This window comes from Lonchura striata, chromosome 4, assembly GCF_046129695.1.
Source record: "Lonchura striata isolate bLonStr1 chromosome 4, bLonStr1.mat, whole genome shotgun sequence".
NCBI classification, from domain to species: Eukaryota; Metazoa; Chordata; class Aves; order Passeriformes; family Estrildidae; genus Lonchura; species Lonchura striata.
The window spans coordinates 22,798,363-22,819,786 of NC_134606.1; the positions used below are offsets into that span (position 1 = coordinate 22,798,363).

A 21,424-nucleotide genomic window follows, 5' to 3' on the forward strand; every position below is an offset into this window, starting at 1 on the left:
TACTGAAATCCAAAAATATTACATCAATTGACTGTCCTTGATCAGCTAGGTGGGTTACCTTATAATAAAAGGAAATTAAGTTTGTCAGACAGGACTTTGCTCTCATGAAGTTTTACTGGCTGTGACCAATGACTGCATTGTCCTTGAAGTGTTTTTCAATAACTCCCAGAATAATCTTTTCCATAATTTTACCAGGCACTGAAATGAGTGACAGGCCTGTCATTTCCAGGGTCAAACTAACAGACCTTCCTTCAGGATTAACGTATCTCAAATTGTCTGAATTTTTCTAAACTATAAATTCAATATTTGTATAATTTATTAGCATAATTTAAAGTTCAGAAAGTTCAAATTTGATACTTCCATCAGAAAATGTTACTGTTGTTCGTTAATAGATGCGAAAAGACTTGCAGCACTGGGACAAAGCGCTTCAGCTGGCTAAGCACCTGGCCCCGGACCAAATCCCTTTCATATCGAAGGAATATGCGGTGCAGCTTGAATTTATGTAAGTTCTCCTGTAAGGCTGTAGTATAAGAATAGTAAACCAATACTCAAGCTCAATAGAAGAACATAGAACTGAGATATTTCAGATGACTGTATTGCTAGGAGAGGATTTAGTGAGGTCTTGCAGCTCTAGTATGAGGAAGAGGAGTTTTGCAAGGAATCTTTCAGGCTAGAGACATGTTAGTAAAGCATAGTTCCTTTTGACTAAATCTGCTATATGTAGGTTCTTTGCCACTGGTAGGTCCACTATATAATATCATCTATTAAATAAATACTTTGGTGCAGGCAAGTGCTTGGAAAATAGAGACAGTCCAAATCATTTAACACTTCTTACATGGAATGAAAGCCATGCCTTTTGCCTGTCTTTCTTTAAATATCTATAAGCCTTTACTTCCTTAAATTTTTTAGGTAGGGGTGTATCTAATTTCAAGGCTGCCAATCCCTGAAAGACAGAAGGTATTAACCATTTGACATGATTTTAAAGCCTCTTTAATAGTTAATTCTTCCCAGATAAAACCTAGTCTGTTTAATATCTAAGTCAAGAGGAACACTTGCCTATTAATAGTTTGTAGACAACTCCCTTCCCCTGTCAGTACACCTAGCATTGAGAGAGGACACTTGCTGGTCACAGAAAGGAAGGAATGGATGCAGCTGAAGCAATGCAACCGTATGGAACTTGAGTTCTGAATATACTCCAGGAGAAAAAATTGCCTTTGATTTTGTGTTGCAAAAATTCTGAATAATTTCAAAGATTAGCTTCATTTGTCTTCCAGAAAAGTCTGGAATAGGGCTGAGACCACTGAGGTGTATTTTGCACATATATTATTTGCCTTTCAAGGGAGGTTTATTGGTCTCCATCCTACAGAAATGAGAGATGGAATTGTCTCTTTGACTAAGAGCTTGATCAAGCCTATAAGAAGTGCTGTGACATACTGTGTAACTGTCCACCTCTCAAAACCTTCTATCCAGTCATTATGTCTAAATCAAGAAAGATACATCATAATGCGTGCATAAAGTGGTAGGAAGGCAAACATCTCTTCCTGTTAGAAATATTTGTATAACTTCCAGTTTTCTTTTAGGGGTGATTATGTTAATGCTCTGGCACATTATGAGAAGGGAATCACTGGAAGCAACAAGGTAATTCCTTTTTAGTAATGTGTTGTCACAATATACATTAAGCTCTCATGTTTCAAACTCATTTGAATTCTAGTTTTTAAATTCACCTCAAAATTAAATGTTATTAAGGCTGTAATGTTTTGTTAGTTTGTTTCAATGGTTGATTACTGTCGCTTTTGTGACCTGGTGTTTCTAATGTGTAATCTATAGTTACTGCTTTTCATTTGACTGCCAGTACCAGGAACACGATGAAGTTTGCCTTGCTGGAGTGGCTCAGATGTCCATTCGAATGGGAGATGTCCGTCGAGGGGTAAACCAGGCCATTAAACATCCCAGTAGGTTACTGAAAAGAGACTGTGGAGCTATTCTGGAGAATATGAAGGTACTCAAGGGACTTAATATAAGTTAAGGCTGAATATGTGATTTCACTATGCTAGTAATTAGTTTATGATCTTAATTTAGAAATTATATTTTAATGGTTTCCAATATTGTAGCAATTTTCAGAGGCTGCTCAGCTGTATGAAAAGGGACAATATTATGACAAGGCAGCATCAGTATACATCCGATGTAAAAACTGGTAAGTACAGGTTTCAGGGAAATGTTATATTTTAGAATCCTCTTTGGAAAATATTGATTCTTTAAATAGCACAAATGCCTCATTAACTATATTTCATTGATTTTATTGTTCCAAATTGAAGCTTAAAGATTCTGTCAGAAATTTATATTGTTTTAATATAGTCTTACTGTAAATGGGCAATAATTTTTTCCCTTTTTTTGTGTGTGTTGTGTTTAAAGATTCATGCCGTTTCAAGTCCTTTATGGGTGTGTGTACATGCACACATCCACACTGAATTTAGTGGACACTGAGCATCGTAATTACATTTGTGTAGTTACTGTGTGATTAATTAGATTTCTTAGTTTTATAATATGCATAGCTGAGACTGAGTATTTGGACAGTTGGAAATGATTCAACAGTAGCCAGTATCAAAATTTTCTTTTTTTAAGTTAATTTGTTTATTGTGGATTTTCCATTTTAAGAGTCCAATTTTCTGAGAGATTTAAGGGCTCCATTCTGGCCTAATTACTTTTTATGGACTCCTACCTTAGGAACTGATCAGACAGTTCAGTAATACCTCTTTCATATGAGTGCTTTAAAGATTAGTTTGGAATATTATGTGCATTTGTTTGAAAAATGAAAACTTTATTACATCAAAGAATTGTCAGTGGTATCAAAATGAGCCAGCAGAGCACTTGGTTAAGGGGAGTAGCTTGCATCTAATGATAACCTTGATTTGGGAAGTGGGAGGTACAAGCTTTACTTGTTTACTCTTGCAGAAGGAGGTTCAGTTTGAAGAGTGCTCATCTTTTAGTCAGAGAGGTGAGATTTAAGGTCAGCCTCTGCTGAGTCTCTCATCCTTTGTCCTGAAAGGCCCACTGCTTAGCTTGCTGGTTTTTATAGATCTTTCACGTTGCAGTTTTGATGATGTGCTTCTTCTGTTGATTAATCCAAGAACACCTGAGGTAAAAATTGTTGGTCTGGCACTTCTTATGCTTGTACACGTCAGACTTAAAAAAAAGAGGAGACTGTCTTCAAGCCTGTATACTCATAAAGCAATCTGTGATTTCCAGTTCTTACAAAGTGCAACTTTTTGAAAATATTGAAATTACTTCAAAGTTTATTCATTATGTTCAGTTTCTTCTATTAGACTCCTTTTCAATGTTGATATAAATATGACAGTTTTACTGGAGAAAATTTAGAACCAGCTGTATTTATTAAATGGCTATTATCTTTCTAGGGCAAAGGTTGGTGAACTTCTTCCTCAGGTTTCATCTCCAAAGATTCACCTACAATATGCAAAGGCCAAGGAAGCAGATGGCAGGTACTTTTGAATGCTCTTTTTTAATATAAAACATGTTATTGCTGTTGTTGTTATCATTATACATGAGTGTATTTGTAAAATAAAACATGTACTTGCATAAAATAGTCTTGTGAAAATGGATTCTAAAATATGTAAATTTAAGTTTACACTTAGATTATATTTCAAATCTTCAATACACAAAGGACATTTATCTGGTATCAAAAATTTGTTTCTAATTAATTGTTTTCATGTCTAAACATTAATATCTTTCTAACAAAAACTATCCAAGTCTTTAAACTACTGAACTTTAAAACCATTCAGTCCACTTAGAAGAGTATTCAAATTCAGTTTGTTTCTAACAACTCCTTAGCAGTGATTTTAAAGGTCATTCAAAGGGAGAATAATCATGAAAGAATTTTTTTCATTTTAGAATCAAATTACTGTTACATCTTAATGGCTGCATTTGCATAATAATAATGCAAAATTATTAGCTGAAGTGAAAGCCTCAGATTGGTTATATTTAATCACAGAATGTAGTTCCTCCTAGTCCTTACCGTAAGTAAATGTACTTTGGAATAATGATACTTTAAAATATGAAACATCACCAGAGTTTAATGTTTGCACTGATGAGACTAGAAAATACTGTTTCTATAAATTGCATAGTGAGAGAATGGGAAGTTTCTTGATCTTGTCTACAGAACAGAAAAGAGGTCTTATTTTTAAAATTGTACACCTAGCTATCAAGTTTGGTTTTTATTGTTCTCTTGCTCTCAAGGGATTTCATAAGGAAGAGATTAACTGGTTTTAATATATAACAAAAAAAAGAGCTGGCAGAGTAGGTCAAAAATAGTATTGTGGTAGACATTTTTCTATTGCCTCTGCTTTTTATTCTCCTCAGAGAAAATGAAATAGAAACCAAAAAGAATATAGTAAATGCAGAGCAGTTCAATTACATGCAAACTGAAAGGAATTTGCCACAAAGTAATCTCACAGAAATAAAGTACTTTGTTTCCTTCACACCATATTATAAAGAGTTATTTACAAAGTTAAAATAACTGATGTGGAACTATTATTTTGCAGGTACACAGAAGCTGTGATAGCTTATGAACATGCAAAACAGTGGGATAGTGTAATTCGACTATATTTGGATCACCTAAATAATCCTGAAAAGGCTGTTAATATTGTGAGAGAAACACAATCTCTTGAAGGAGCTAAGATGGTGGCCAGGTAACAATCATGTTGTGCATACTAAAAAGAAGTCTATGTCTGTTGGGAATTTATGAGGCTTGCTAACATATCAGACTCTGGTTATTGGTACTTGGCTAGTGAGTGTATAATTGAGTTCTCTAAGATTTGGACAACTAAATAGGTACTGATATTTTTTGTTCTTGTTGACTTTCTGATTAAAATTATATTAACCTGAAGTAATAAGTTTAGGCAATAATAAAAAATTGCCATGCTGTATTATTTATATAAAGTTAATTTTAGGAATCTAGTTAAAACAATTGACATACAAAATGGATTAGAAGTGTGTCATATATGTATGTATGTTATGTACTGTATTCCTAAAGCATTTGCTGTATTCATTAAGCTAATTAGTTTAAGGTATTAATTTGTCATTCTGATTAGATTCTTTCTGCGGCTTGGTGACTATGGTTCTGCCATCCAGTTCCTGGTTATGTCCAAGTGCAATAATGAAGCTTTCACATTAGCTCAACAACACAACAAGATGGAGATTTATGCTGATATCATCAGTGAGTATTTCAGGCTCATAGTTTTCTTGCATTATGTTCTGCTGTTCTTTTAGTTAATTTTAACAAATTTAAAATCATAAGACAATGGGTGTTTATTTCCAGTCATTGTGCCCAGGTTTGGTAGCATGTATACTTCAGGCGTACAAGCCAGACTTTACTTTCAGCTTTGCTATCTGCTTGGTTTTCCAATCTTGCCTGTCCTACAGGTTTTTTTGTTTATCCATAGAGATAAAACATTTATCTAGACTATTTTCTTGTGCTCATTGAGGAATCCCTTTCTTTGACCTTGCTACAAAATGGAGCATTTCAGTGGTACAGTTCTTGATTTTTGTTCCCTTTTCCTTTTCTCTTGATTCCAGCTCTTTTCCTACATGTCACTTTTTTGCCTTTTCTACTCTTTAAGACCCTTCATGGCCTCTTCTTGTCTCAGTGAGAAATGGAAAGGAGACCTTACTGAGAAGCTGACTTTTATCTTAGGCCATCAAGCCAGTCAGAGTCCATCTTGTCAATTTGCACCAAATTTTATAGCTTCTGTTTGTGTGAGGCACCTTTAGTGCCCTATCAGCTCCACATATGTATCTCCCAAATTCTCATATTTTCACTTCATCTCTTTGTTTAGACATTGATTTCTTATTGTGAAGGTTATAAAAGCTTGGCAACAGTTGGCTTGGAGATGTATGGTTGCAGATGATTGTCAAGGTGGCCACAATTGCTCTACAGTTCCTTATCCTTTCTTACTTCTGTGCAAAATAGGATGTTTCAAACTGTAATCCAAGTGGGTAGAAGAGGAGTTTAAAACTAACTGTGGAGTAGTGGCTGTCTTTGTTTAACATGTGTAGAGCAGAATGGAGTCTTGGTTAGAAGACTTTAGTTCTCCCTGCTACCACATGGTTGCATTGTCCCTGATAGCCTTGCTTTGTACAAGTATGCTTCCATATTGTTAAACTGTGAAAGCTTTTCAGGTGATAATCTCATAATCACTTGCTCTGCTTTAATGTTGCCAGGACATGATGGAAAAATTCATTATCAGACCATAGCAACGCCTATTTCATTGTGCTTTTTTAGAAGAGAAGGTAGTGACAGGATGAGGGGGAATGGTTTTAAACTAAAGGAGAGTAGATTTAGATTAGATATTAGGAAAACTTTCTTTATTGGAGGATGGTGAGGTGCTGGAAGAGGTTGCTCAGAGAAGTTTTGGATGTCCCATGCCTGGAAGGGTTCCAAGACCAGGTTGGATGGAACTCTGGGCAAGATGGTCTAGTGAAAGTCCCTGTGCATGGCAGGGGGCTTGGAACTAGATGATCTTTAAGATCCCTTCAAACCCAAATCATTCTATTATTCTATGATTCTGTGAAAAACAGACATCTCATTATGGTGTAAAACCTGTGGAAACAATTATTTCACTATGTTATTAGCTCCTATGTCTGACATTTGGTCTGATTAAATAGAAAAAAAATGTGTAAGACACAATTTGAGTCTGTCTGGCTTTGGTTTTCTTCGAATGTCAGTAGAAAAACACAGTAAAATAGGAATATGTTCATTCAGTAGGGTCTTTGCCTTATTTATTAAGAATATAGTGCTGTCACTCAGATCTGTCTGTTGCAGGTTCTGAAAATACTACCAATGAAGATTATCAGAGCATTGCACTCTATTTTGAAGCAGAAAAGAAACATTTTCAGGCGGGAAAATTTTTCTTGCTGTGTGGTCAATATGGACGGGTCAGTGCTTAAAGGATAAGTCAGTGAAAGTTAAATGTTTATAGAAACTGTTCAAAATACAGTCTTCAGGAAAGTTCATATTAGATTTTAAGTGCCTTTACTGATGACATACTGATTTAGTAAGCAAACTATTTACATTTACAGTTATGTAGACTGTGTTCCATGAATGATACATTGCTGTGCACGTGTTTTTCATAACAGTAGAAGCTTGAGGTGAATCAGTGATATATTATTGTCAATGAATCTCTGAATATCATGATCTGCAGCACAATTTATTTACATTTTATTGGCTTGACCAGTGGAGACTTGGTTGCAGAGTAACTTATCAAACTGAAAGATTTTTTTTTAAAAAAGAAAATACGTTAATTGAAGTATGTTGATTGATGCACTTTTGATCAGTTACAAGTCTGTGAGCTGATGCTTGTTGAATGTTTGATTTTTGCATACTGAACACATACCAAAAAAATATGACTGATTTTTGCATATTATGGCCATTGTAGATGATAGCTCCTTCAACTGTGGCATGGGGGGCTCCATGACATTAAGAACATTTCTGTGAACATCTTTCACAGTTAGTGGAGGTGTACACCAGAATTTGGCAAAGTTTCAGTTGTTTCTTGCATGAGTATCTGTAAGACCAGCTGCTACCTCTGTAGGTGAGATAAGCATTCAGTGTGTGCCACTTTGTTATCAAAGTGCAGAGAGAGAGAACTTGATAAAAATTAGAAAAAATTCGTTTCATGGGTCTCAATTTTAACTTTTCTTCTGTATAATTTTAGGCATTAAGGCACTTCTTGCAAAGTCCAAGCACAGAAGATAACTTGGCTATGGAAATGGCAATTGAAACAGTAAGCAATTTTGATAAAACAAAAAATTCTTCATCTTTTTAAGAAGTTTGCCTTCATTATTGTGACATTTTCCCAGCATCACTGAGTGTGTTTGATTAGATTGCAAATAGAAGAAAAACTGTATCAGTAAAGAAGATATCTAAACGTGTCTAAAAATCCCAGCTTAACACATTAGAAAATATATAGGAACTTCTGCATGTCAAAGCTGATGAACCAAATAATCATCTGGTTTGAACATACAGAACTAAAAAAATCATATTCTAAATCTATCTAGCTTCAGTGCTTTATGGAAAGGCTCCTTATGAGTGAGTTATTTTTCTCTTCTTCCTTCATATCATAATTTCTTGTGTCTTTTTTTAATAGGTGGGACGGGCAAAAGATGAAACCCTAACAAATCAACTGATTGACTATCTTATGGGAGAAGGGGATGGCATGCCCCAGGTATTGTATTTATATCACTGCTATTGTATTACATTTCTGTGCTACAAGATATTTTGAGCTTACTTTGTCCTAAAATTCTTTGTAGGCACAGACTGTGCTTTAGCTTTCATCAAGGAGCAAGACTTGTATGATCATTCTGTGAGTCATTCACCCAGTAACTCCAGATTCAGAAATATAAGAAAGGAAGCAACTATCTTAGATATAATAATTTTTTCTTCAATCATCTTTATGAAAGCAGATAGTTGGACAGAGGAGGTTCAAATTAATGCTCATAATGGGAGTAAGAGACATAACTTAGCTGTTTGTTGTTGCCAGTTTGCCAGCTAGCTGTTGCCTTTCCCAGATGAACAGTTAATGTGTTTGTCTCAAGACAAGCTACAGCACTGATCTCTTCCTGCAGGAGCAGAGTTGATCTGACTTTTGCAGTGGAAGAAAGTAAGGTTCAAAGTAGGAGATGCAGGTCAAAACCCCAAAGCTGGCCAGGCTATAAAAGTTCTTGTGTTCAACACCAGTGTAAGGCATAAAATGTTGCAGACAGATTTTCAAAATTAGCAGCTCCTTTTTGACTTCTGAATAGGGCAGATGATAGTAGAGCTGCTTGTACATTCAGGCTTGAGTTCATGGAACTAAGTGGCTGAACCACTAGAAGTTTTACTGCCTGTTACAGCAGACCTGGAATGTGAGCTGTGGTGAAAGCCAGACCTCAGGTGAGGGCGTTGCAGTCTGCAATCCATTGCTTAGTCATGGAATTTAAGGTGTCATCCAAAGTCATGGTAAATACAGTCAGGTGCAATATGATATATATGGAAGAATAAATTATGCCTTGCTGAGGGCAGTAAGGTTTGGTAATTATGGAGATGACAGGGGCTCAGTTCAAGTTGATTTCACCCCTAATATTTCAGTTGTGGTTTACAATTCTGTTAGGAAATTGGAAACTCTGTCTCTTTCCTCTCTGTATGGATTAAAGATTTGAGATTTTAGACTTTTAGAGACATTGGGCATTTGATGTCCAAGTAAACTTTGCTTTTGTAAAAGATAAAAAAAGGAGAACCAAACCAAGCCTCTTATCTCTTTATTATTTATCTCTTACTTTACCTTTAATATGAAATGTGAATTTTAGTAAAATTATGAGAGAAGCAAAACATGGCAAAACAAAAAGAATTCAACTACAAGAACCCAAAGGGGATTAAGCTGATGGGGGCACTGGATGAAAAATCTATGCAGTATCAGTGTAAGCAAGACTAATTTCATATTTATGCTGGAAGTTGGGTGGAGAGAAACTGTAGCATCTAGCCTCTTTCCTCAGAACAGTAGTCTAGCTTCCTCATTCAGAAAGGTCCATGGGACTGGGTAAGGGAAGTGAGTATGATCTCCATAGGAAAGAGGTTCTAAAGATTTTAGAAAATATTTAGGAATTTTTTGAATGCCATTATTGCTATATTTAACATTGTTTTGAACTTCAGTATAGAGTTTTTTTTCCTTATTTAAAAGCTCTCTCTTGTTCTTCTGAATGCTTTAATCCAATCTACATAGTCTCTCTCAGTGAGTAACAAAATTTTTCTTTATCAAATCATATATTTTTGCTTTAAAAGCTACTTTAAAAACAATCATTATCTTCATTGTGCTACGGAGACTGTTCTCAAACTTATCAAGAAAGATATTACTGTTTTTAGAAAATAGAAGCTTCTATGTCATGGCATTTTTGTAAAGCTGAAAGTAAAAGTGAATTTAATAGTAGCCATGCAGCAGAAACTTGCTCATCATTTCAAGCACTGATCTTCAAACCACATCATCAGTGACAGCAGGCTGATTGCTTTAAATCTTTCACAGCCAACAGCTGTGTGGCATTTTAATAAAGTGCCATGTTATCAAAATTATTATGCTTTCCAAAATTTTGCTACACTATTGTCTGATTAATTATAAACTATTTCTTAGATGTGTAATTATATCAACTATTGTGTTTATTAACTTCAACATACAAAGATTCTTAACTTATTCATATGTGCTCTGTCAGGGAACACTAACTAGCAAGGTTCTGCTGTTTGCTGTGTGCATATTTTCTGAGTACATACATTTTAAAAAGAAAAACTAAACTAGAATTATGAGTATTTAATATTGAATCATATTACAATAATATATTTTCCAAAAACTTTAGGAAATTTATTGTATTATAAAATTCTTTCCTGCACTTTCTGCTTTGTAACTTACTGATTTTAAAGGTAGAAGTATGAAAGTAAAACATGGGACTAATGTTGCTTGAATTACTTTGACTTTTTTATTCTTTTTTCTTTTTCTCTTTTTTGGAGGGGAGAATAAGTATTTTAAATATATTATTTAAGTCAAATATAATTAGGAACATGGCAAGTAGCATATAAGACCACTGGTCCATGCTGGGACAGGATCCTTCCTGCTGCAGCAGGAGAAAGGGTAGAAGCAGCCTGGATGGGGAAGTAGTGCTGTTTTCTGCTGATCGTCAGTGGAATGGCCATCTGTGACCATTAGGTGATGTTAGAAGTTGCGAAGAATTATGTCATAACCCACTGTTTTCACTAATTTTTGGTTTACCCCAAGAAATAGCAAATTTTCTTTTTAAGGCAGTATACAGTGAATAGTATCTGTTAATATAAGTAGTTGCAGTTATTTTATTATCCAGATAACTATTTCATTATTCTTAAGTTACAATTCTTATGATGTTCAACCTTTTGACCATGTGCTACTTAAAATTCAGCTCCATCATTACTTTAGCAGTAATTCCTTTTAGTGACTTAATGTTTTTCCTTGTATTTCAAGTTAGAAAGATTTTTGTCTTGTGTTTTATCTTTCTGTGTGTGATCCTTTCTCTCTTGCTTTTATTTATGTGATTTTTTTTTGGTAATTTTTTTCTTTGCTTCTAAAGTACAATCTAATCTTTGCAGTCATCTTCTCTACAAGCAAATATCTTTATATCTTTAATATTTCTGTTCCCTTGAATTTCTTCTTTTTTCTTTTGCTGTGTCTGAGGCTTAGATACAAAACCCACAGTATTCCAGAGAATAACACAACATTGATTAATACAATTATTGTTGTAGTAATTTTTATACCGTTTTAACATAGAATACACACTTTGAATGTTGGATTTACTACTAATATTACAGAATTGATTGTTTTGGATTTTTTTTGCTAAGATCTCCCGAAAGTTGCTAGTATTTTATTTTTTTAGTTCATTTGTCCATTTAAATTAGAACAATACAATTATATACATTATTTAGCTTATTTTAATCCAAATTTACTAGTTAGAAGATTATCATGTACAGGCTTTACTTTTTATTGACCCATTTTAGAAATAGCTGCTAATTTTTTTGTACTTAATATTTCCTTTTCAACATAAGCAAAGTAATTTTATTTTGCTTTTTATTTTTTTCTACTTCTTTAGTAGCAATAAACAGAATATTTTTAACATTTACTTTTTCTATTCTTTCTTTTCTATTTCTATATTTTATTTTGTATTTTTAGGAGTTACCTCTTGAGGATTTTCTCAATCCAACTTTTCTCAAAACCAAACCAACTCTGATTTGTTATCAAAGACCAATTATTCTTTCTCTCATTAGTGTTTTTTTTACTAGTCTTCTAGACATTTGAGTACACTTAAAAAATAGAATTCGTGTTTGTTTTCTACAATACTGCCATCTTGGTTTTTAGTTCTGGTTTTAAATTATTTCACTAATTTGCCTGCTGTTAAATTGCCAGTTTTTGGGTGATTGCTACATTTGCCATTCTTGAGTTATATAATTATCAAAAGTTTCCTGGGTAGCAAATTATAAATTTTATGCAATTTTTTTAGCTGGTAGTCCCCTAATTTTCAATTTTTTAGCTGTCTTCTATGTCCACTATCTGGTCCCAGAACAATACTTCCATTAGAGGCCAGATTTTGCCATCTGCATCCACACTAAGCAATGTTTGCATCTAGATCCGTAACGCAATTTCTGGCAAGAGTTCCATTTCTGAAAGGAGTCCCTGGGTTCTTTTTTGACACTGTAAATGCCCACACAGCAGGAGTTGTTTGGTTTCCCCCTGTACAGCTCTCCATGTGCATGGTGGTCTGTGGCTTTCTGCATCCCTCCTGACAGGGCTTGGCCAGCACCCGCCAGGACTCCCTTGGGCCCTTGGCGTGGGTGTTCTGTGCCTGGGCAGCAGCCAAACCCTGCAGGCGACTGGCATAGCTGGAGTGTGTTCATACGAAGAGCTCTTCATGAAGCAAGCTTCTCTGCTTTCTTTGGAGAATGTGGTGGTGGGATGAGCAAGTCAAGAAAGTGAATACAGCAGTATGAATTTAGTCAGTATTAATTGATTTTATATCATTTCATTCAGGATGCCAAGTACTTGTTCCGCTTGTACATGGCCCTAAAGCAGCACCGAGAGGCTGCCAGAACTGCCATAATAATTGCCAGGGAAGAGCAGTGTTCAGGTAAGTCTGTTTCCTCTGATGTGATAGTATCTCTCATGCTACCTCCTTAGGTACCCTAGGTAGGATGCTGTTATTTGTGTAGGATTCTACTTAGAGCTCTAAGACATGTACCGGTGCTTTTAATTATATTCAAGTTCAGTTTTGAATTTGAAAGTACACTTGTGGAAAGCCTGTGGACTCATACCTGTATATTAAATATTGGGAAAAAAAGAAACTTGTGGAAAATATCTGTGTTTTTTATTACTTCAAGTAAGCATAGTGATTAAGACAACCTGTGACTTTACCTTTCTGTGTATTACAGGTCACAGACTTGCCATTTATAGATATGGTTGCTGGTTTGCTACTGATCTTTTAGTCTTAGCACCTGACTTTTATCAGTGGAAAATGGGCAGAGGAGTTGATTTCTGTTCAAGGACCAGACACATATACTTACTTTAAGCTTGGTTTTCCTTTGTAATGGGTTGCTAAAGTTAGAAATAGAAAAAAAAAAGGAGTTAGAGGGCTAGAAGCAAAATAGCTGCCACCTGCATTATTCACTCTCCTCTGCAGCTATGGCAACAACCCCACCATAACACTGCTTGCTTTTCATTTCAATTATGTAAAAATAAACATCTATAAAGGAAAAATAGCAGTCTTGGGAATAACCCAGGCAAATTAACATTTATGTGCTGCTCCTCAGCATTGGGCTAAGGAGTGGAAAAACCTCTGAAACCCTTGGCAAGCAAATCTCCTGATCGATCATAGAAGTGAATAATGTATTTGTGCTAATTATATAAGCAGGAAATACAAAGGCTCAAGGGTTTAAATATTTACTAGCATCTCTGAATCTGAAAACTTATATCTAAAATGTAGTATCCCATTGTGTATTTCATATTCCCTAGTAGCATAAATGTGTTCTGCAGCAGTGTAATAAGAAGCATGTTTGTCTCATTAAAAGCACCAATCTTGCAGTGACTGTTTCTTCTGGAGAGGCAGTTTTACATCAGCCCCCTCTTCTTTCTTTCAGAAGATTTCAGTGAGCTTGATTGTGAAATTTGCTCTAATATAGTTTGTTCTTTCCTTAAAAAAATCCATCTAATAAATATATTTAAGTCATACTGCTTGGTATTTTTCTTTGGGTATGCCATTTTAAGTGTAGTTTTTCTTGAAGTTGTTTTTGTGTAATCACTTGATTTTAAGACTGTATTATACTGAGAGTCAGTAATAATAGAATATAAAAGAATAATGTTGTTTTCCAGCAACTAATTCTGAAGTGATAGTCAGCTGTCTCACACAAATTTCACAGTTTGATTCAAGTGTAGTGTACAACAAAACGTTACAAATTGTTCTGTGGAGTGAAAACATCTGCTGGTAGAGAAATATAGGGAAGAAAAGGAAAATGTTTGCTGAAATAACTAGAATTTCTTTTAAATGCTTCCAGCTGTGAAGAGTATGACTTTCTCAGCCTCTAATAATGCATAAAAATCCCTACACAATCAGCAAAACAACCCCAAAACAAAAGAAGAAAAAAACAACTAAGAATAGACTAATTGCAAAACAGTACTTGATTTCAGCTACATTGATAATTTAATGAAATCCTGTGGTTCAGGACAATCCTCCATGGTAAACTTGAAAAAGTATAACCAAGTGAAGTAACATTCAAATTTTAACTGTCCCTTGACAGGTTTTGGCTTTGGTTGCAGAGGCAAGGAGTTGCCAAAGCAAATGATCAAGTTAAAGTATACTAAATTAACTGTTAATTTTTTTTAAGGGAACTATCGAAATGCACGTGATGTTCTTTTCAGTATGTATTCAGAGTTAAAGACCCAGAAGATAAAAATTTCTTCTGAAATGGCTACAAACCTTATGATTCTACACAGCTATATTTTAGTGAAGGTAAGGAACTGAGAAATTGAATTTTTTGTAAATTGCACAGTGTCTGATTTATTGAACTGTATGTATGGATGTTCCATGTACATAAATTATATTGTCATAGAGATTGTATCAGAGAATCCAAGTGCATGCTAACAGCAAGCTTCGGGAGGACAACCCATAGTTGTTTCTGCCTCTTTGAGTAGCATATTCTTTTTTAAAATACTGAATAAATGAAAATTATATATGGCTTCCTGTTTTGTTTTTGGAATCATACTTACAAATACTATGCTACAACTATTTATTACTATTATTGTTGTTGTATTTGAAGTTGTTATCCATAAATAGATCACTGCTTTTCTGTAAATGAAATTAAGCAGGAGCTCAAATTATTTCTGTTCGTTAACCCATGGATGCCCATGAGGATATCCATTCCTACAGCCAGCTTCAGCCTCCCTTTCTACCAGCAGTGAGGCTAGAGCTAAGTGGTGGGCTGAAGGCCAGAAAGACTGGGGAAGAGCCATGCTGAGGCCTCTGGTCCCTTCTGTAGTCCAGCTCTGCTCAGTTTCATGAAGGAGGTGTTGGCATGCAGCTCCCAGCAGGATGAATGAATGCCAAGAGCAGGCTGCAGGAATCACTCTCCAATGGCTGCAGTAAATGTGGTTTGTTTGCTGCATTCCAGATTCACGTGAAACGTGGTGATCACATGAAGGGAGCACGGATGCTTATACGTGTAGCCAACAACATCAGCAAGTTCCCATCACGTAAGTGCTGACAGCAGAGGAGCTGTGCTCTGCAGGGCAACTCATTAATCAGCACTGCACTGCAAGGATCATCCTCCCCCTGTGATCCTGTGGGCAACAACAGAGTGTAACTACACAGTCTGCTCTGCATCCTCCTCCAGGCAGCTCTTCCACACAGCCTCCAGCATGGGATCCTCACCAGCACTTTAATCTGTCCTCATGTTGCTGCAGTACTGAGCAGCCTGAACCACACACAGTCTTAGGATTGTGTGTTATGAACTGACTGGTTCTGGGACTTCCATCACAAAATTTTTAATTACCTTTTTATAAAAAATATTTTTGGATACATGGAAAATGTAGACTAAAAAGTGGCTATAAAGAGTGCAGACAAGATCTGGGAGAAATGGTTAAAATCTGAACATTCCTGCTGCCATGCTGAGCTTCGGGAGTGTGAGGCAGCGAGAGGTGAAACAATGGGTTTCTTGTATATGGTTCCAGGAATGCCCCAGATTGTGCAACTGTGTACCATGACAAAGAAGAAAAAAATAGTCTTTTCCATCAGTACTTTTTTGGCTGTATTAGCTTAAAGGTTTTAAACATTATTATTGGTAAATAAATATTTGACATCATTGTTTCATTCTATTACAGATATTGTGCCAATCTTGACTTCAGCTGTGATTGAATGTCACCGAGCAGGGTTGAAAAACTCAGCCTTTAGTTTCGCTGCTATGTTGATGAGACCTGAGTATCGGAGTAAAATAGATCCAAAATACAAAAAGAAAATTGAAACAATGGTCAGGTGAGTTACGTTAATCACGTGCACAAGGCTTTATTTGCAATGCTGTTTTTGATCATAAAGCCTGTAGATTGTTTTCACATTATTTCATTTTCTTGTATTTTAAAGGCTAAGAACCATTTTCCACCCTTCTCTGAGATTTAAATACTTCCTTTGAATGTTATAAGCCTTAAATGCAAGGTGCATTTAAAATGCTTCCTAACAGCAATAGGGTTTTCCATCTTCTCCCTACAGACAAGTGCAGCCACACAGGTTTAGTTGGTTTCTAGTTGAGACTCCACAGCCAAACTGTTGGCTACTACAGCAGCAGTATTGTGCTCTTCTGTGATTTAAATTACTAAATTAATAAGATAAAATAGAATGGGAGGGTGAATAAAAAATATTCATTCTTGACATTTTCTTCCTTATCTGAAGTTTTGTTTTGATCCTAGTCAATATTTTCTGCCAGAGGAGGAAGCATAGGTAATTATAGAAGAGCAGGGCAAGCCATATGTAACACTTTTGTAATTTATTCTACCAGGCTTTAACCAAGGTTTGGTGACCTGCTGAGCTTATACTGGTGGTTTAGGTATTTATTTATGAAGTCTGTAAACTCTCCACGAGCTTATCCAATTGATCCGCTTAAACTCCTGTAACTATTTAATGACAGTTGACTCCTACAACAAATTCCATTGTGTCAAGACTGGTCTCTAGCTAGTTTAAGGCCTCGTAGTTTTCCTCTTGGGAGAGATCTACCCTTTTCTGTGTCATTTATGATTTTAAACATCTCCATGTTTTATTTATTTCCCTTCTATCAGTTAAATCTTTTCAGGACCTGAAGAGTCTCCTATTACATAGCTTTTTTATGGAGACTGGTTTTTATGGTGTTTCTCTGAAACTCTTACTACTCTTCAGCCTTTTTGGAGGCTGTTAGAAGCTCTATAATCCTACCAGAAAGCCAGTTTTTGGTACTCCAGTTCTTTGTGGTCCTGCCACAGAAAAACTCTGAAACAAGGAAACTATAGCTTTGTAGTCAATACATACAGACCCTGAGTTTTGAAATCTTATAAAGTATTAGGATTAGTTACACCTTTTAAAAGGTTGTGGTGTTTCTAATTAAAGGGGAAATGACCCATTATTTCTGAATTGACATGATTTGATACAGCCTGGGTGATAGTTAAAAGGAAGGAGCTAAAGGAAGGAGAATGTAAAATAGCAGCTGGAAGCTATGCAAGTAACTCAAAGGAAAAACACTTGCTAAATATCAAAGGCATTGTAAAACAGCTTTGTTAAATTCAAACAGTTTGAGGGGTTTATTCACAGCTGTATCTATGTTTTAGACGCCGGGACACAAGTGAGATAGAAGAGCCAACAACAGCCTGTCCCTACTGTGCTTTCCAACTCCCAGAGTGTGAACTTCTGTGTCCCAGCTGTAAAAACAACCTTCCGTACTGCATTGCAACTGTGAGTGTCTGCTGTGCTTTCTGCAGGGTGACAGTAAAGGCAAAGCTGCTTTCCTTTCTAAAAATAAGTTTATTTGAACTTCATCAGGTTGCTAGTGGATCCAAGCTATATGTTTTTATGCATTTATGGGTTTTTCTAATCTGTTGCCAAATTTCTTTTTGTCTTTGACTATCATAAGTGTGTCCTCACTTGTCACCTACAAGTAGCAGGCACTCGAGGGTGTCAGTAAATTCAGGAGGTCATCCTGGGAGACTTTGGCTTCCTGCAACAGCAGGTGCAGCACCAGGAATCCCCAGCACACACATCTGGGGCAGTTGGTGCACTTGGGAGAACACAGGCTAGTGCTGCTGATGCCTTCCCAGCTCAGCCATTTGCCCAGGAGCTCTAGTGCTCAGAGAACTAACAGAAGTCCCTCTTTCCTTTTCCATGCAGAGGAGCTTGTGGATGGCACAGCCCTCCTCCTCTAAACTACCAAGACTTAAAATGTAAAAAAATTTTAAAAACCAAATCAACCAACCGAATGAAAAAAAAAAAAAAAAAAAAAAAAACCACACCAGCAAAACTTCAAAAAGCTGTTTTGGGAATTTTTAAGCACACCCAATGCTAGTGCTTCAGGCAGTGACCTCAGCATTTCTTACATTACTCATCTCTACAGAAATGAGAAGTTCTAACATTTTTTGTTTCTTTAGAGTGTAATGAAAAGGTAGGGGTGGCATACATTCCTGGTGGAAGTTACTGCACGGCTACTGTATAAACAACATAATTTTTACTGGGTTCACATGAATTGTCATACTAATATTGCAGGGGAAAAAAAGAGAACTTACTTGAACAGGAAACAAATGTTAGTTAACATTCTTTATTAAAACTAAAGAATTAAGTCTCACAAAAAAAATTAATATCCATTATGTGGAGGTCTTTTTGCTATATTGGTTTAGCAGAATAAGATGACAGGTAGACTTTAAAAGTACTATTTTTAAGAAAACAAAGGGGTTTAAATATAACTTTATAAGTCATACACGTTAATGTATGTTACACAGTTATTTAGGCTCTATTTTGGCCACAGTTTGTCTATGTCACTGTTCTTTGTAGACATTAGCACTGTGGCATTTTCAAATAACTAATGAGAGTCAGTGTCAAAAGTCTGCTGCTGCGTATCATATTAGAGCATAAATGTCTCAGTATAGTTCAAGGTCCTTCTGTGTTTCTACAGCATTAAAAAGATACATACAAATTCCTTCTATCAAAAATAAACTAGTAAACTGTAGCAAAAAAGAGAAAATGTAGAGGGGCAAAGGCCAGGAAGGCTCACAAACTTGACTGCTGAATGTGACCTACTGGGCTTAGGTGCTGTGGTTTTAGGGGCATTTTTGGTATGTCATATGCAACACCAAAAATGCCAGCAGATTTAGGTACAGCTCTGGATACAAATCTACAGATAGCATTCTAGAATTGCCAAACTAGAAGAGTTTTAAATACTGTACTTCAGTATATTCCTAGATTTCCATTTTTAAAAGAGGAATGCAAATTATAACACTGCATTTGTGAGAGCTCCTTTTCTAGTTACAGAATATACACAGTAATCAAGCTACAGTAACACATATATGGAGCTTTTAATTCAAGATCTTAGTACTCAGTTGCTGAGACTTTCTCATAACAGGTCCAGAAGTAAATGCTCTCTGTAGCCAGGCAGCACTTGCCCCTCAGTTACCTGCAGTTTCTCTGTGCAGGGTCGGCACATGGTACGTGACGACTGGACAGTTTGCCCACACTGTGACTTTCCTGCCCTCTACACAGAATTCAAAAGGTAAGTTGGGATTTTTTTTCTATTGCACTATTCCATTGCTTGTTCATATTTTAGCAGCCAATGGATCATTTGGTACTAAAAACATGTAAGAGCTGGGCTTGGTGGAAGAGGAAGTCCCCTTACTTGGTAGTTGCACCTTAAACACTCACAGAACATTGCTTCAAAGTTAACCAAAATGATAGGATATGACAAAAGAATTGGGCCAGTGATGCAGGGCTCCAGCAGGAACAGTAATGAATATAGATGGTGAGCTTGTGTGAGGTCTCAGCTCTATCCAGGAAGAAGGCGTAATATGAGGGCAGGACAGAAACACAGGCGCACCAGCAATCACCAGAACAAACAAAATGCACACAGAATTTGGTACAAAGACAGCAATAATGTCTTGTCCCTGATAATCACACATGACAATGGGATGGGATAGCTCTGTTCCCATGCCAGAATTCAGGAGCTCCTAAAACCTCCTTTGCATTTAAACATATAACAAACAGCAGCCTTCCTGTGGTGTTAGTTCTCAAATGTTGAAAACTAGACAGATGCAGTCATTGCTCTGTCCTGCACTTGTTACATAGCACTGCTCAGAATTCTGCTCTAGGCTTTGTGCCTTGGCCCAACTTCCTTTGTAAAATGTTAGAATTCACTTTTGACTAGTTGCCCTTCCTTTAAAACAGCCTGTTACAGACTGAAAACGTGTGTCCCATGTGTTCTGAAAGGATTAACCTTGTTGATCTTAAGAAAATAAATGACTGCACAGAGTACCTCAAACTGGAAGATGAGGACCAATAAATTCAGGTATGGCCTACACTCTGTATTTTTGACTTAACAGGGTTCATTCTAGACAGTTCTGGAGTTTTTCCTAGTAAGGAAATCTTAACCTAGAACCTGGGTCAATGCCTCAGATAACTTGAGACCCACTTCTATCACCTATTTGCCCTCAGGCATGCAAACACTGGCAGGTCTTGCTACTGCAACTAACCTGGTTGTTAACTGTGCTTTAACTCAGCTTACCCCTATGACCACATTAACATCCACAAGCCGTTCTGGTTTGGAACATGTTCCTGAACACCAGGTGTGCTTGAGTAGTACAGAGATCAGTTTGAAGATCTCCGCATCATCCAAACTTCTCCAGCTCTTCCAGCATGGGTTGAAGTGGCAGGGGGAAAGGGAGAGAGAGCAAGAGGGGTACTAACTGGAAGGAGCAAATCTAACATGAAGGTTACATGATCTTAACTTGTCTATTTAACAGAATCTACCCCAGGATAACAGCAACAAGTATTGGCCTGAAATACTCATCCTTCTAAGAATGGGATCATGGCTCTTTCTATACCAAAGACTTAGATCCAGGACTTTGTTGTTTTGGTTTTTGGTTTTTTTTTTAATGGCAACTGAAAATGAATTAACAATGTTCCTCAATAATGTTAATAATTTCAATAATTTGAATTTTTAAATTCAATAATTGCAATTTACTATTTCAAACACCTTATATGAAAACTCAGCTGTAGATCACAGTAATGCACTCAAGTTCTTTTGGGGAATTTTTAGTTGATTTTATTTTTCCTGATCTGCTATCACAGTATTTCAGAATATAATTAACCACCTCTGTTTATTTCCAGAACTGCTTGTGTTGGCTGGCAAGCAGCAAGGAAAGCTCTATCACTACATACACATCTCTTCCCCAGAAAGGCCTAATAACAGCCATATCACTTCTATTTTGTGATATCTGTAACTATGTATCTGTTGATAAATTTTGTACTTTGGTTTATTGTAGTAATAAAACTGATAATTATTACAAACAAAATCTGCATTTCATCTGCACCAAAGACAAACCACGGGGCCATCTTTGTAGTGCAAGTGGCAAAAAGAAAAACCAGCTCCCTACTGTTCTCTTTTTCAGTATCAGTTCTGAACTGTTACAAATATTTTCAATTAAACATTTTTTACTCTTTAAGTATTCCTTTCTGGTTTTGATTAAAGATATAACTTATACAAGTACAGACTACTCAGGTTTTTGAAGTAAATCGCTCACTGCTTTTCTTTGTCTCTAAGTGAACAAAAGGGAAGTTGCAGGAAAAGAGGAATGCCACATCATGTACATGAAGGAAAGACAAA

General features: G+C 36.1%; 1 protein-coding gene across 6 annotated transcripts in view; it reads left to right on the top strand.

Moving 5' to 3' along the window:
• The window catches only part of WDR19 (WD repeat domain 19), a 38,454-nt gene extending 17,150 nt beyond the window's left edge, over positions 1–21,304 (top strand). For 4 of the 6 annotated variants that reach the window (XM_077782804.1, XM_077782806.1, XM_077782808.1 and 1 more), the window contains 17 exons: positions 393–502; positions 1,581–1,638; positions 1,853–1,999; positions 2,112–2,194; positions 3,414–3,497; positions 4,557–4,703; positions 5,106–5,230; positions 6,836–6,948; positions 7,728–7,796; positions 8,160–8,237; positions 12,585–12,681; positions 14,432–14,556; positions 15,215–15,296; positions 15,924–16,074; positions 17,391–17,514; positions 19,242–19,318; positions 19,987–21,304. In XM_077782804.1, the coding sequence (XP_077638930.1) occupies positions 393–502; positions 1,581–1,638; positions 1,853–1,999; positions 2,112–2,194; positions 3,414–3,497; positions 4,557–4,703; positions 5,106–5,230; positions 6,836–6,948; positions 7,728–7,796; positions 8,160–8,237; positions 12,585–12,681; positions 14,432–14,556; positions 15,215–15,296; positions 15,924–16,074; positions 17,391–17,514; positions 19,242–19,318; positions 19,987–20,101 (1,785 nt within the window). In that variant the 3' untranslated portion in view covers positions 20,102–21,304. The remainder of the gene's footprint in view (positions 1–392; positions 503–1,580; positions 1,639–1,852; positions 2,000–2,111; positions 2,195–3,413; positions 3,498–4,556; positions 4,704–5,105; positions 5,231–6,835; positions 6,949–7,727; positions 7,797–8,159; positions 8,238–12,584; positions 12,682–14,431; positions 14,557–15,214; positions 15,297–15,923; positions 16,075–17,390; positions 17,515–19,241; positions 19,319–19,986) is intronic. The other 2 variants (XM_021533178.2, XM_077782805.1) reach the window with 2 other exon arrangements.
• Positions 21,305–21,424: the final 120 nt, after the last annotated feature.